The sequence below is a fragment of the Hypanus sabinus genome, chromosome 13 (assembly GCF_030144855.1).
Source record: "Hypanus sabinus isolate sHypSab1 chromosome 13, sHypSab1.hap1, whole genome shotgun sequence".
NCBI classification, from domain to species: Eukaryota; Metazoa; Chordata; class Chondrichthyes; order Myliobatiformes; family Dasyatidae; genus Hypanus; species Hypanus sabinus.
The window spans coordinates 43,556,092-43,570,229 of NC_082718.1; the positions used below are offsets into that span (position 1 = coordinate 43,556,092).

Below are 14,138 nucleotides of genomic sequence, written 5' to 3' on the forward strand. Positions count from 1 at the left end.
ACATGAAGCAATTTTTTTTTGGGAGAGTAGTGGTTTCCTCCATGGTGTCCACCCTTGTTCAGTAATTTTCTTATAGTGGACACATGAACAGAACCTTTAGTAAGTTCTAGAGATTTCTGCAGGTACCTTGCAGTTACCCTTTAATTCTTGTTCACCTTTTCAGCATTGTAACTTTGATGCACCATCAATAACTCACTCTGAGACGTAAGGCGAGATATCAGCTTTTATTGACTGGAAGAAGGAACCAGGAGTGAGTGATCATCATACTACATCCTGGAGACTGAGGCCGAGCGTCAGGCCTCAGATTGCCTTTATACAGGGGCCTGTGGGAGGAGCCACAGGAGCAGTCAGCAGGGGGCGTGTCCAGACAGGCACACGTAGTTCACCACAAACTTGTGCTCTTGATGTGATCTTTGCAGATGCCCACTCTTAGGGAAAGAATCAACAGTACTGAGTTTCCTCCATTGGTAGACAATTTCTGTTGACTGATGAACACTCGGGACTTTAGAAATGCTTTTGTAGCCTTTTCCAGCTTTATACATCTCTATAATGCTTCTTCTAAGATCCCCTGAAAGTTGTTTTCATAGAAGCTTGGTGCACATAAACAGATCTTTATTGAGAAGAGTAGGCTCTACTCAGTAACCTGACTTTATGTGTCTTTTTTATAGGGCAGGGCACCTATACAACCCACACTTCCAATCACATCTCATTGATTACAACATTTGGCTCCAAATAGCTTTTGTAGAAGGCATTACCGCAAAGGTTCACATCATTCTTCTGTCAAATACATGTAACGTTGGATCATTTCTCTCATAAATAAATAAACAAGTCTAATGTTCTGTGTTATTTATTGAATTGGGTTCTCTTTATCTAGTTTTAGGACTTACATGAAGATCTGATCACATTTTAGGTAATATTTATGCAGAAATAGAGAAAATTCTACAGGGTTCACAAACTTTCTAGCATCACTGTACTCCTCTTACTTCAGAAATAATTTTTTCTCAAATAAGTCTACAAGTTAGCAGCTCTTTATAGCAGGCTTCATTATAGGAATTGAACAGTGCAATTTTTTGGTCATATTCTCCTCAGCTCTAGATGTCTCCAGTATTCCCTTTCATCTTAAGGATGGACAGACTAGGGTGCTGCCTACTACCGACTTCGTAAAAAAAATCTTAAACACTTGTGACAAACATCATAACCAGAAATATATTTTGCTATCAAATTTCCAGCTCAATAGTTTTTATTACCCTTAGTCTGGTAACTTTCTTGTCAAATTATCGCTTGTAACTGAAGAGATTCTCCTTTAATTTTCTTTATAATTATTTATCACAATTAGGTCTTACATAAATTTTTTCTTCAGCAAGAGCTTTGCATTTCTGTACCTCTATCTAGATAAAGCTGTCAAGTTTGTGGAAAGCAATTACTTTAAAAAAATGAAGAACACTATTTGCAACACTTCTTACTTTCTAAGAAACTTCTATGTTGCCAAGTATTTGAAAAACAGTTCCCCATCTGAAAATATTTCTTACCTCATCAAATAACAGGTGATCATTTGGGATCATTTTCAAAAGATCCTGATAAATCTCTTGTAGCTCTTCTCCAAAAGTTAAGTTTTTGTCCATTGCTTTCACCATTTCCTGGTCAAACTAAGAAAATGACATGAAATATTCCTGTGTTAGATAACGCTCTTTTCTCTTCTGTAAGCTCTAATTCATAAAAGTCAACACAAGACAATACCTGACTTACCCAGTTGATGAATTGAAAGATAAAAATTTGCACCAATTCAAGTATTGCTATAACAAGAAAAATTGCTTGCCTGAAGTTAAAAATAAACCATTTCTATAAGACTTTTTTAAAATCCCAAAATAATCAAGACAAATGTTATGTTCTGGCAATGTCAAGGAGCATTCCTGCTTTTGAAATAGAATTGAATTGAATTGACTTTATTACTTACATCCTTCATATACATGAGGAGTAAAAATTTTTATGTTACGTCTCCATCTAATTTCATAATAATATATTCAATTATAATAAATATATGTATGATAGGACAGTCAATATAATATAGAGATACAGTATTATCAGTATGAGTTAATTAGTCTGTTGGCCTGGTGGAAGAAGCTGACCCAGAACCTATTGATCTTGGCTTTTATGCTGTGGTACCATTTCCCAGATGATAACAGTTGGAACAGTTTTTGCTTGGGGTCTCAGGATCCCAATGATCCTTTGGGCCCATTTTACACACAAGTCTTTGTAACTGTCCTGAACAGTGGAAAGTTCACATCTACAGATGCACTGGGCTGTCTGCACCACTCTCTGCAGAGTCCTGCAATTGCTGGAAGTACGGTTCCCATACCAGGCAGTGAGGCAGCCAGTCAGGATGCTCTCAGTTATGCCCCTGTAGAAAGTTCTTAGGATTTGGGGGCCCATACCAAACTTCAACTGTCTGAGGTGAAAGAGGCACCGTTGTGCCTTTTTCACCACACCTTCAGTATGTCTCGACCACGTGAGATCCTCAGTGATGTCTATGCCAAAGAACTTAAAGTTGTTCACCCTCTCAACCCCAGATCCATTGATGTCAATAGGGGTTAGCCTGTCTCCATTCCTCCTGCAATCCACAACCAGATCCTTTGTTTTTGCAACATTGAGGGAGAGGTTGTTTTCTTGACACCACTGTGTCAGGGTGATGACTTCTTCTCTGTAGGCTGCTTCAATATTTTTTGAGATTAGGACAATCAGTGTAGTATTGTCAACAAATTGAACTAGCAGATTGGAGCTGTGAGTGGCGATACAGTCATGGGTATACAGAGAGTAAATGAGGAAGCTTAGGACAAATCCCTGAGAGGTACCTGTGTTGAGGGTCAGAGGGACATAGGTGAGGGGTGCCCACTTTTACCACCTGCCAGCAATCTGACAGGAAGTCCAGGAACCAGCACACAATGCAGGATGAAGGCCGAGGTCTCTGAGCTTCCTTGTCAAGCCTGGAGGGAATTATGGTGTTGAACGCTGAACTGCAGTCGAAGAACAGCATTCTCACATAAGCATCCTTCTTCTCTGGGACCCAAGTCCAAAATTTATGTTGATAACACAATGACGTGCCAAAATGTATTCTACGTGCCAAAGATGCTATCTTCCATATGAGATTTTTTAAACCTCTTCTACCCTCTTGGTTGGAGCAGGGAAGTATTTTCAATGTCCTGGCTAAATAGTTGTCTCACCATGACTTTATCTGCTCATTATCACATTGCTGTTTGTGGGAACTTGGAATGGGGAAATTTTGAATGACATATTCTCTCTACAACAACAAATAAAGATTGGAAATGTTTCATTTGAATGCACTTTGCGAAGTATAGATACTGTTAAAGGTGCTAAGTGAATGCAAATATTTATTTACAAAATGTGTAATGATTCTAACTACAAGCTAAATCTTAATAGAAAAGAGCATCTCACAGAATTTGTCACTGGTTACATTTGCTTCTCTGACCTTACGCTCAGGTATGATTTATAATGCATCTTGCCAGAAACATGAGCTAACAAAGGCAGGGGAGGCAACTGGAATCTCATTACATAAGATCAAGTGTGAATCTCCTCAAACAATATGATTTAAGAACAAAAAAAAACAATAGGGATACAACTGAGGAAAACGAGTCAAATCAGCAAAGGTAAAAAAAAACGAAAAGAGAAATATAAAGACTGGGTTGAAAAGAGGAAGGATAATATTAAAACAATATTATCTTATTTTACTGGTTGAAGGAACGAAAGCCCAGATATTCACTTATTTATTTTGGCCAGGCAGCTTAATTAACATTAGCAATCATCAGAAATACAGCACTGTTGCTGTTAGCTTCTAGAGATAAATTCTGCAGGAAATTTAATGTGCAAATCTAGCAAACCCTGAAAAACATCAGGGAAGCTCAGGATTAAGTTATCACTGATGCAAAAAGTAAGCATTGTGGTACAAAAACAGAAATGCTAAAAGAACTCAGCCAGCGAAAAAGAAAAAAGCAGTTAAATGTTCCAGGTTGAAGATTCCTCATCAGATCAGTGTCCTAACTTCTTTTTCTACAGATGCCTTTTGACTGAACATAGAACACAGAACATAAAAGTACATCACAGGAACAATCCTTTCGGCTCACGGTGTTTGTGCCAACCATAATGCTACTTTAACTATACCCATCTGCCTACATGTGGTCCATATCCATTCCTTTGTTCCCTGCTTGTCCACATGCCTCTCTAAATGCTGCTTAAACAATGTTAACAGAGACTGGCTAAGTTCTTCCAGTATTTGTTTGTTTCAGCTTCCAGCATCTACAGTTTTGTGTGTTTACCAAAGTTCATAGTAAATTTATTATCAAAGTACATATATGTCACCATATACAACCCTGAGATTCATTTTCATACATGGGAATACTCAATAAATCCATAGAATAATAATCATAATAGAATCAATTTTAAAAACGCAACAACTTCAGTGTTCATTCAGCGTCCAAAACACAACAAACTGTGCAAATACAAGAAGAAAAATAATAATAGTAAATAAACAATAAATATCGAGAACATGAGATGAAGCAACCTTGAAAGTGAGTCTATTGGCTGTGAGAACATTTCAACAATGGGGCAAGCAAAGTTGAAAAGTAATTCCCTTTTGTTCCAGAGCCTGGTGGCTGAGCCATAATAACTGTCCCTGAACCTAGCAATGGAGTCCTGATGCTCCACATTGTAGTAAATTTGTATCTTGTGCTAACCTCTTCAATCTATGAAATTGTTAATTTTCTTAGCCGCTAATGATAACATGCATCATTAAGACATCGCTCTATTTTTCCTAGAAAGATCCAACCCATGTCTTTTTTTGTTAAAACAAACAACATTCTTACTGTATTACAATACCTCTTCCTGTTGGTGATCATATATAGCTGGATATATCTCAAGGTAGACTGAGTCAGTAAATTGTCTGTCTGACACACGAGCATCTGCTGCTTGTGCCACCATCTTCTGGGACAATCTGATGTTGACAATAGCTGGCTGTACATGTTCTGGCTCCTTTGATTGAACTCTCTGCTTTAGTTCTTTTTCCTCTTCTTCCTCAAGTTCCTTAAAAAAAGCAGACATCTCACATAAAATTTTTGAGCTGCAAATCAGTCATAGAAATCATAAAATACCTTGTTCAGTTTTATTTATCATATGTTCAACCTAACATAAAACTGCGTTATTTCCTTTAATATATTTATATTACATTTTGGAATTGGTTGTAAATATTTAATATGCAACCGACAAATGTACAAAATTTTGTTAAGTTTTATGCAGGTTAATATATTGAAGACGCAACATGGAATATTAAAACATTTAGCATAAAACTTATTTTGGAATACATGTTTGGTACTGAATTTTGATAACTGAGAATCTATTTACAAGGTACTGTTCATTATAAAAAAACCTCCATCTTTCAGTTGTATAGCATGTGGTTTAAATTATATTGTCAGAGATTATTAAAAACTTTGAAAACCAAAATGATTCTTTGATGTTACTATCTTTAAAGTACAAGGGCTGAAAATGAAGAGTTTAATTTTTTTATAAGCAGTTGATTGTGTGTGTGGGTGAGACTGTTAATTGCTTCACTTAAGTGAAGGGGATTAATTCAGGATAGCAGGACACTTCAATCATTCAATAGCAGAGTGAAACAAATCGAGGTAAAACTCTACCTTCCTTGCCAAAATTTTTCATCAATGACCTACTATTTTTAATGTCACTGGCTTATTTCTACCATACATTGTATAGGGAATATTTATTGGCTGTCTTATTAGATCACAACTGCAGAAGATGGAAAGCTAATCCTGAATAAACTGTAGCGCTCATTGCCCATTACTGCAGAAGTCTAATGGACTCCTGTTGCCAAAAAGGTCATGCAAAGAGGCATGCAAGGACCTTTACATTTTTCTTTCCTCTCTTTTATTTCTAAATACTTCATTTTCATTTATGGTATTTCAATTCATCTCCAACCAATACAGTGGAATAAAACACTAAAGACAAAAAAAGAAATCTCATTAATTTCTAATTAGTACAAGCATATGACAAAAAGTACTCCCTAACTTAGCAGTAACCATCACCCTACATTTGGATGACTACAATGCATTAGTGTTTGTTCTCTTCTAATTTGACACATAGCCATGATATAGTGAGACAGAAAATACAGTAATTATACATAAGGCGATGTATTAAAGACAATGTTAACATGAGTGATAAAATGCTCCTTTGTAATGAGGCATCTAGTACTTTCAGTAATAGCATACATTCATGTTATTAATTTCACCATAAGAAGCCAATTTCATTTCTTGTAATAAAAGTACAGTGACAATAGACTAAAAATAAAAGTGTCAGGATGAGAAGCAGAAATGTCTCATTGATCTAGTTATATTTGACCAAATGACTGAAGGAACTATCCATTTAGTCCAATTCTGTTTTGTCTCCTAGCAAACTTAACAGGATTTATTAATTATGGATAAGGCAGAAAGAAACAGCAAAATAAATCAGTTGCTTCTGCAGCATAGCACTAGATGTAAAGTAAAAACTGAAAATACCAGAAACACACAATGAGAAAAGCAGAATATATATATACATGAACAGAGAAATAAACAGGATTCAGGTTGGAGAATCATCACCAGAAATGGGAAAAAGAGAAGAAATTAAGTTTCAGAAGGAGGAAGACGTGTGGCTAGAACTAAGTGAATACTTCCATCACACTGAGAACAAATGGACTCACACAGAGCTGGAACTGGAGGATGCCTTGTTATCTATTTTGAAAAATATGATCCATGTTTTTAAAAGATTCAATGGTTTAATTTAATCTCAGAGAATGTATAGAGCATACAACCTGAAATTCTTACTCTTCGCAGACATCCACGAAACAGAAAACAACCCCGAAGAATGAATGGCAGAAAATGTTAGAACCACAAAGCACCCCCTCCCATGCACAAGCAGCTGCAAAAGCATCAAACATCCCCCCTCCACCACCACTTACTCCAACAAAAGCATCAACCTCCACCATGTACCCACCAGGTAAGCAATTGCAAAGCCCCAGAGACCATGAACTACGATCCGTCAAAAACTACTGTCCATCCCAACATGTCGACATCTCAGATGGGCCCTCTCTCTCACTAACAAGGGAAGAGAGATATCACTCCTGCCACAATGAGAGGAAAGACCAACAGCTCGCTGTTTCAATGTTACATTCTAAATTATGTCCACAAAGACAAGTATATTAGAGAGAAAAAGTTAGCATACATATTTTCCATGAGAAGAATTGTTTTTAAGCAGGTGCTGTTCAAAGATTAGAAAAGTTACTGGTTCACTTAGGATATTTAACACAGTATTCATTTCTTTCACATTGTGTACCTTTAGCATTTTCTGTTGCTTATGCTTTTTAATTTCATTACTCCTATCATATGTGATTGCTTCAATCAGAGGAGGAAGAGTTGTTTCTGGATCAGCTGCAACCCCTTGACCAACTGTAGAAATTTGCAACAAGCTAAAGGAAATCAATAATAAATGTTATTTATTATAGACCATTTCTTTTTTATGTTTACATTACATTTTCCACTGACAATGATTTGAAATATTTTGTGACATCTTTTGGATCTTTGGGGACATTTGCTAAGTAGTACCACAATTCAATATCTGTGGAGATATAAACTGATATTCCAGTGTTTTTAAATTCACCAATTCTTGCTGTCATTCATGTCCATATTCATTTGTCTCACGTAATGAAAACTACAATCCAGTAGAGAAGTCAAATTTCAGGTCTCAGCAGTTGTTAGTTAAAGTTACAGTTTATGAGAAGGCATGAGATTAAAGTGGAAAAGCAGCAGTTGGGTAGATGGGAGTTGTGAGGAATTCTAAAGTACAAAAGAGATTACAACAAACAAAGAAAATTAAACTTAGTAAACACAGAAAGGAGAATAGGGGAGCAAAGAACTTTAAACAAAGAAACCCAGAACATTGATCACTGGCAGCTGAGGGCATAGCTGTTGAAGACAGCGTGACTCAATCTAAGATGGTAGACAGGGTAGACATCTCAGAGAGGGTTTAATTAAGAAAAGTCGTGAAAGAACTCAATATATATTGTGAATATATAGCTGAAGCACATTTCTGCTCTTTTCTGATTATCTGTGAGCAGCCCAACAATTAAAGACAAGGCAGAGATCAAAAAGGCTGCATTAGTGTGAAGCTGCATGCGAAATTAGAATGAAAATTGTTTTGTGTTTTCCCATTCTGCTGCTGAGGAGAGAAATAGGAGGTATTTCTGATCCTCTGGGCAGCGGAAGTAATGATGTGAAAGTGAATAGAGAAACTACTAACTATAACAGAATATAACAGTATAGATAAGAAAGCAAATGAAAAAAATAATCCATCTGTTCATTTGCCAAGCCATCCAATGATGTCACTCCCAACCAGTACCCAAAGTCAACTATAATTTCCAATGATGTCACTCCCAACCAGAACCCAAAGTCAACTATAATTTCCAATGATGTCACTCCCAACCAGTACCCAAAGTCAACTATAATTTCCAATGATGTCACTCCCAACCAGTACCCAAAGTCAACTATAATTTCCAATGATGTCACACATTAACCTTGCAGTTCAAATAAAACTCAGTTTCAGAGGAATATCTAATGCATTCTGCACCAGCTTACCGTACCCATTCATTAAACTGCCCATTTGCTTGACGCAGGTGATTTTCAGACAGTAGACTGATCAATAAAGAAATCTCACTCTTCCATGAGACAAGAGAATTTTATATGAGACCAAATTCTGCCACAACTTTATTAATGTTCAGTTAAGAAAGCTTTTTTTATGCACCTTACAAATCTGGCTGTGAGATTTTTGAATAATCCTGATAACCCTGCGTTGTACATGCTGAAATTTATTCCTCTTCAAGATGTACAACAATTACATCTCCAGGCCACTACATTTGCAAAGATGGTGGTCCCATGTCCTGAGACTTTTGAACACAGTTGATAAGAACATCCAACCTTTGTCACGCCCAAGTTTAAGTCAAAGCAATACAAAAGAGTCTAAATGTACCAGCTGAACTCTAATTTAGTGTCACTGAATAAAAAGAATAGAAATGATGTTTTGGGGTCAGGGGTGGGAATAGTGGGAATGGGCGAGATGGTGGAAGAGAGTGATCCTAATGTTGGACTGCATCATAGAATGATCAACCATATTTTCCTTGATGTTCTCACCCACAATTTTGCAATGTTTTTGCAAAGTCTGTTAAGTCTGACTTTTTTCTCTTATGCATGATTGTTAGGGCTGTACTTTGTAACTCAGCCACTCTCAGTTCACACCTTGTATGGCAGATCACCACATTTGTGCTTACTCCCACATTATACCAGTCTTGTTATCTTATTGAAAAAATACTGCAAGGATGATCTCAACAATCAAATACATAACTTATCCATCTAATTCATAAGCTTCATATATTATTTTACAATCACAGCTTGGATATTGCCCCGGTATCAACAAATTCAGAGAGTTTTGTGAGGCTTACTTCTGCAGATCATCAGCAATTGACAAAGGGTCATTTTCTTCATTTTTCGTCTCTTTGTAGAAACCAAGCAACAAATTCCTGTGGGAAGTTGAGGTAAAGGAATAGCTATTTTCCCTTTCTGATAAACCAGATTTTGTAGTTTGACTTAATTTCCAATTCTGAAATAGAGACAACATGTAATTAATCTTATTAACTCCAACAGACCCTTTCAAATATTTTTTCACTGCTTGTATTCAGTTTTACAATCATTTTGATAAGGTTACCACAAGAAACTAATTATACAACTAAATTCCATCTATAACAGCAAAGTGCTTCAGCCAAATTATCAACATGGAAAAACTAGTCTATTATACTTCAGTTTTAAAATCCTTAACCATTTCACTACCGCTAGAGAATCAGAAATCAGATTTATTACCAATCAGTTATATGTCATGAAATTTGTTGTTTTGTGGTAGCATCAAAGTCCAGATGTAAAAATTGCTATAAATTGCAAATAAATAGTGCAAAAAAATATGGAATACTGTTCATTAGTTCATGGATTGCTCAGGAATCTGATAGCAGAGGGGAAGAAGTTTTTCCTGAATAATTGAGTGTGGGTTTTCAGGCTCCTGTAAGCAAAACATGAGCATCACCCAGTGTGGTGAACTACATATACCTGTCTGGACACGCCCCCTGCTGTCTGCTCCTGTGGCTCCTCCCACAGACCCCTGTATAAAGGCGATTGAGGCCTGAGCCCGGCCTCATTCTCCAGGATGTAGTATGGTGGTCAACTACTGCTTGTTCTTTCTTCCAGTCAATAAAAGCCGATATCTCGACTTCACGTCTCAGACAGAGTTATTGATGGTGCATCAATATTATTGACTGGAAGTTTTAAAACATAAAAAGTGTTTTATGTCTGGAAAGATTCGATTTGGACCCCCAAGACCCTGAAGCAGCTCTTGCCTTTGAACTCTGGCTTGAATGCTTCCAATCATACTTGGAGGAGGTTAGTGCAACTGAACCCGCTGTCATGCACAGAATTCTCCTCTCGAGGGTCACCCCGAAAGTTTACTCATTTATCAGAGGCCTGTCGACCTACTAAGGGGCACTGGACACCCTCAAAAGACAGTACCTGTGGCCGGTGAACACAGTCTACGCAAGACATCACTTAGCTACGTGACGACAGCGGCCTGCAGAGTCGAGCGCCCAGTTTCTTCGAGCCCTACAGACACTCGTGTGGACTTGCGATTGCAAAACACTCACGGCGGAACAGCATGCGGAGCTGCTAGTATGAGATGCCTTTGTTACAGGAATCAGGTCAGTGTATGTGCACCAGTGGCTGCTGGAAAATGCCGATCTTACCTTACGCTCGGCGATTGAGACAGCCGACATGCTGGAGGCTGCTCTGCACAACGCTGACGCTGTCCAGCCGCGCGATCCCCCGCCGGTTCCGTGGACACCTCAGACCCCGCCGCTGCCGGTTCCCGCAAGCGAATTCGCCAACGCCACTGCCAGTCGCGAGTCCACGAACTCCCCGAACCCGTTCACAGCTGCTGCCAGTCGCAAGCCCGCACAGTGTTACTGCTACGGACTCGAAAAGCACCCCTGAAAATGCTGCCCGGCCTGAGAAGTGACCTGCTCCAGCTGCAGGAAGAAGAGCCATTTCGCCAAGGTCTGTAAGTCTAAACCATGAGCGGGGTCGGGCAGCGCTGCATGTGAGGCATAGGGGCCACCATCTTGCCTGCCCGCCTCATGCAAGGCATGGGGGCTGCCATCTTACATGCCCGGATGGGGGCGGCCATCTTTGTCGGCGCCACCTCACCCCACCCCCTACCCACCGGTGCTTACCGGGCACCAAGACAGCAGTTCAACTCTGGCCTCTGTAACCCTCGACCAAAGCGCTCCACACCAGCTTGCAAGGTCAATGATGGACATCCTGGTGGAGGGGCACAGGACTAGCTGCCTGTTTGACACGGGCAGCACTGAGAGTTTTATTGACCTGGACACAGTGCAACGCTGCGGACTCATGACACGGCTGGTAAGCCAGAGGGTCACCTTGGCTTCTGCGTCGTATTCCACAGACATCCGGGTGGGTTGTGTAGCGACATTGGTGGTGCAGGGCACAGAATATCGGAACTTTGCGCTACTGGTCATGCCTCAGCTGTGTGCGCCTGTGCTATTGGGGCTGGACTTCCAGAGCCACCTCAAAAGTGTGACTATGGCATATGACGGGCCCCTCCCACCACTCACTGTCAGGAATCCTCAGTTTTGTGGGACCTCGCCATATACCCTGCTACTAACCACACACACACACTGAACCACACATTCCACCCAGCACCATGCCGACAGCTGCGCTACCGACACCACTTGCAACCTCTCCACCCTCAAGATCCCTCCCACACCGCTGTTCGCCAACCTGACCCCCAACTGTAAACCTGTGGCAACTAAAAGCAGGAGGTACAGCGCGGGGGACAGGGCCTTCATTCAGTCAGAGGTGCAGCGGCTGCTCAGGGAGGGGATCATTGAGCCAAGCACAAGCCCTTGGAGGGCCCAGGTGGTGGTTGTTCGGACCGGGCAGAAAAATAGAATGGTCGTGGACTATAGTCAAACCATCAATAGGCTCACGCAGCTTGACGCGTACCCCCTACCCCGCATCGTGGATATGGTCAACCAGATAGCTCAGTACAAGGTGTACTCAACCATAGATCTGAAATCCGCTTACCACCAACTCCCCATCCGCCTAGAGGTCCGCCCCTACACTGCCTTCGAGGTGGGCGGCAGGCTCTATCACTTCCTGCGCGTCCCATTTGGTGTCACAAATGGTGTCTCGGTCTTCCATAGGGAAATGGACCAGATGGTGGACCAGTGCCAACTGAAGGCCACATTTCCCTATCTGGATAATATCACCATCTGTGGTCACGACTGGCTGGATCACAACGCCAACCTCCAACGATTTTTCCATGTGGCCAAAGCCCTGAACCTTACTTATAATAGGGACAAGCGTGTGTTCGGAACCACCCGACTCGCTATCCTTGGGTATGTCATGAAAAACGGGGTCGTTGGACCTGATCCCGACCGTATGCACCTCCTGTTAGAACTCCCTCTTCCCACCACTCTCAAAGCCCTCAGACGGTGCCTGGGCTTCTTCTCCTATTACGCCCAATGGGTCCCCCATTACGCAGACAAGGCCCGCGCCCTGGTCAAGTCTACCACTTTTCCCCTCTCTGCCGAGGCCTGTGCGGCCTTCAGCTGCATTAAAGGGGACATTGCCAAAGCAACGATGCATGCGGTGGACGAGACCATTCCCTTCCAAGTAGAGAGTGACGCCTCTGATTTCGCACTTGCTGCTACCCTCAATCAGGCAGGCAGGCCAGTAGCATTCTTCTCTCGTACCCTTCAAGGCTCTGAAATTTGGCACTCCGCTGTGGAGAAAGAAGCCCAGGCCATAGTGGAAGCTATTAGGCACTGGAGGCACTATCTCGCCGGCAAAAGGTTCACTTTGCTGACCGACCAGCGTTCAGTTGCGTTCATGTTCAGCAACCAACAGCGGGGCAAAATCAAAAATGATAACATTTTGCAGTGGAGAATAGAACTCTCCACCTACAACTATGATATCCTGTACCGGCCTGGAAGGCTCAATGAGCCCCCTGATGCCCTATCCCGGGGTACGTGTGCCAGCACACAGCTCGACCAGCTATACGCCCTCTGTGCACATCTTTGCCATCCGGGGGTCACCCGATTTTACCATTTCGTGAAAGCCCGGAACCTGCCGTACTCCCTTGAGGACATCAGGACGATGACCAGGGACTGCCAAGTCTGCGCTGAGGGCAAACCGCACTTCTACCGTCCTGAAAAGGCACAACTTATCAAGGCCACCCGCCCCCTTGAGTGACTGAGTGTTGACTTTAAGGGCCCCCTTCCCTCCACCGATCGCAATGTCTACTTTCTCAATATTATCGACGAGTACTCGCAGTTCCCCTTTGCCATCCCCTGCCCTGACACCACTGCCACATCCGTCATAAAAGCCCTGCACCAGCTCTTCACTCTGTTCGGATATCCCTGCTATATCCACATTGATAGAGGGTCCTCCTTTATGAGTGACAAGCCGCGCCAGTACCTGCTGGCTAGGGGCATTGTTACTAGTCAGACCACGAGTTATAATCCCCGGGGAAATGGACAGGTGGAGAGGGAGAATGCCACAGTGTGGAAGGCCACACTTTTAGCCCTTAAGTCAAAAGGGTTGCCAGTCTCTCGATGGCAGGAGATCCTCCCTGAGGCACTCCACTCTATCCGCTCCCTGTTATGTACGTCCACCAATGTCACCCCTCACGAGCGCCTATTCTCTTTTCCCAGGAAGTCTGCCACAGAGACCACCCTATCGGTTTGGCTGACGTCCCTAAGGCCAGTGCTGCTCCAGAAACATGTGAGGAGCAATAAATACTCCCCGCTGGTCGAGAGGGTTCACCTTCTACATGTGAACCCCCAGTATGCTTATGTGGTCTTACCTGATGGGCGGGAGGACACAGTCTCTGTCCGCGACCTGGCGCCTGCAGGAGCAGCAGACCACTACCCCGAACACTCCACAGTAACTATGAACCCTGTACCCGAGTTG

The 14,138-nt window shown here is 41.6% G+C and overlaps 1 protein-coding gene across 2 annotated transcripts in view; it reads right to left on the reverse strand.

Annotated features, from left to right (window-relative positions):
- The window catches only part of ccdc87 (coiled-coil domain containing 87), a 76,422-nt gene that overhangs the window by 31,729 nt on the left and 30,555 nt on the right, over nt 1–14,138 (reverse strand). For both annotated transcript variants that reach the window (XR_009515348.1, XM_059987525.1), the window contains exons 8-11: nt 9,548–9,705; nt 7,390–7,522; nt 4,888–5,091; nt 1,530–1,646 (exon numbers count right to left, since the gene is read on the reverse strand). Coding sequence is in view for 1 of the 2 variants with exons in the window: in XM_059987525.1 (XP_059843508.1) it covers nt 1,530–1,646; nt 4,888–5,091; nt 7,390–7,522; nt 9,548–9,705 (612 nt within the window). In the remaining variant the exon portion in view is untranslated. The remainder of the gene's footprint in view (nt 1–1,529; nt 1,647–4,887; nt 5,092–7,389; nt 7,523–9,547; nt 9,706–14,138) is intronic.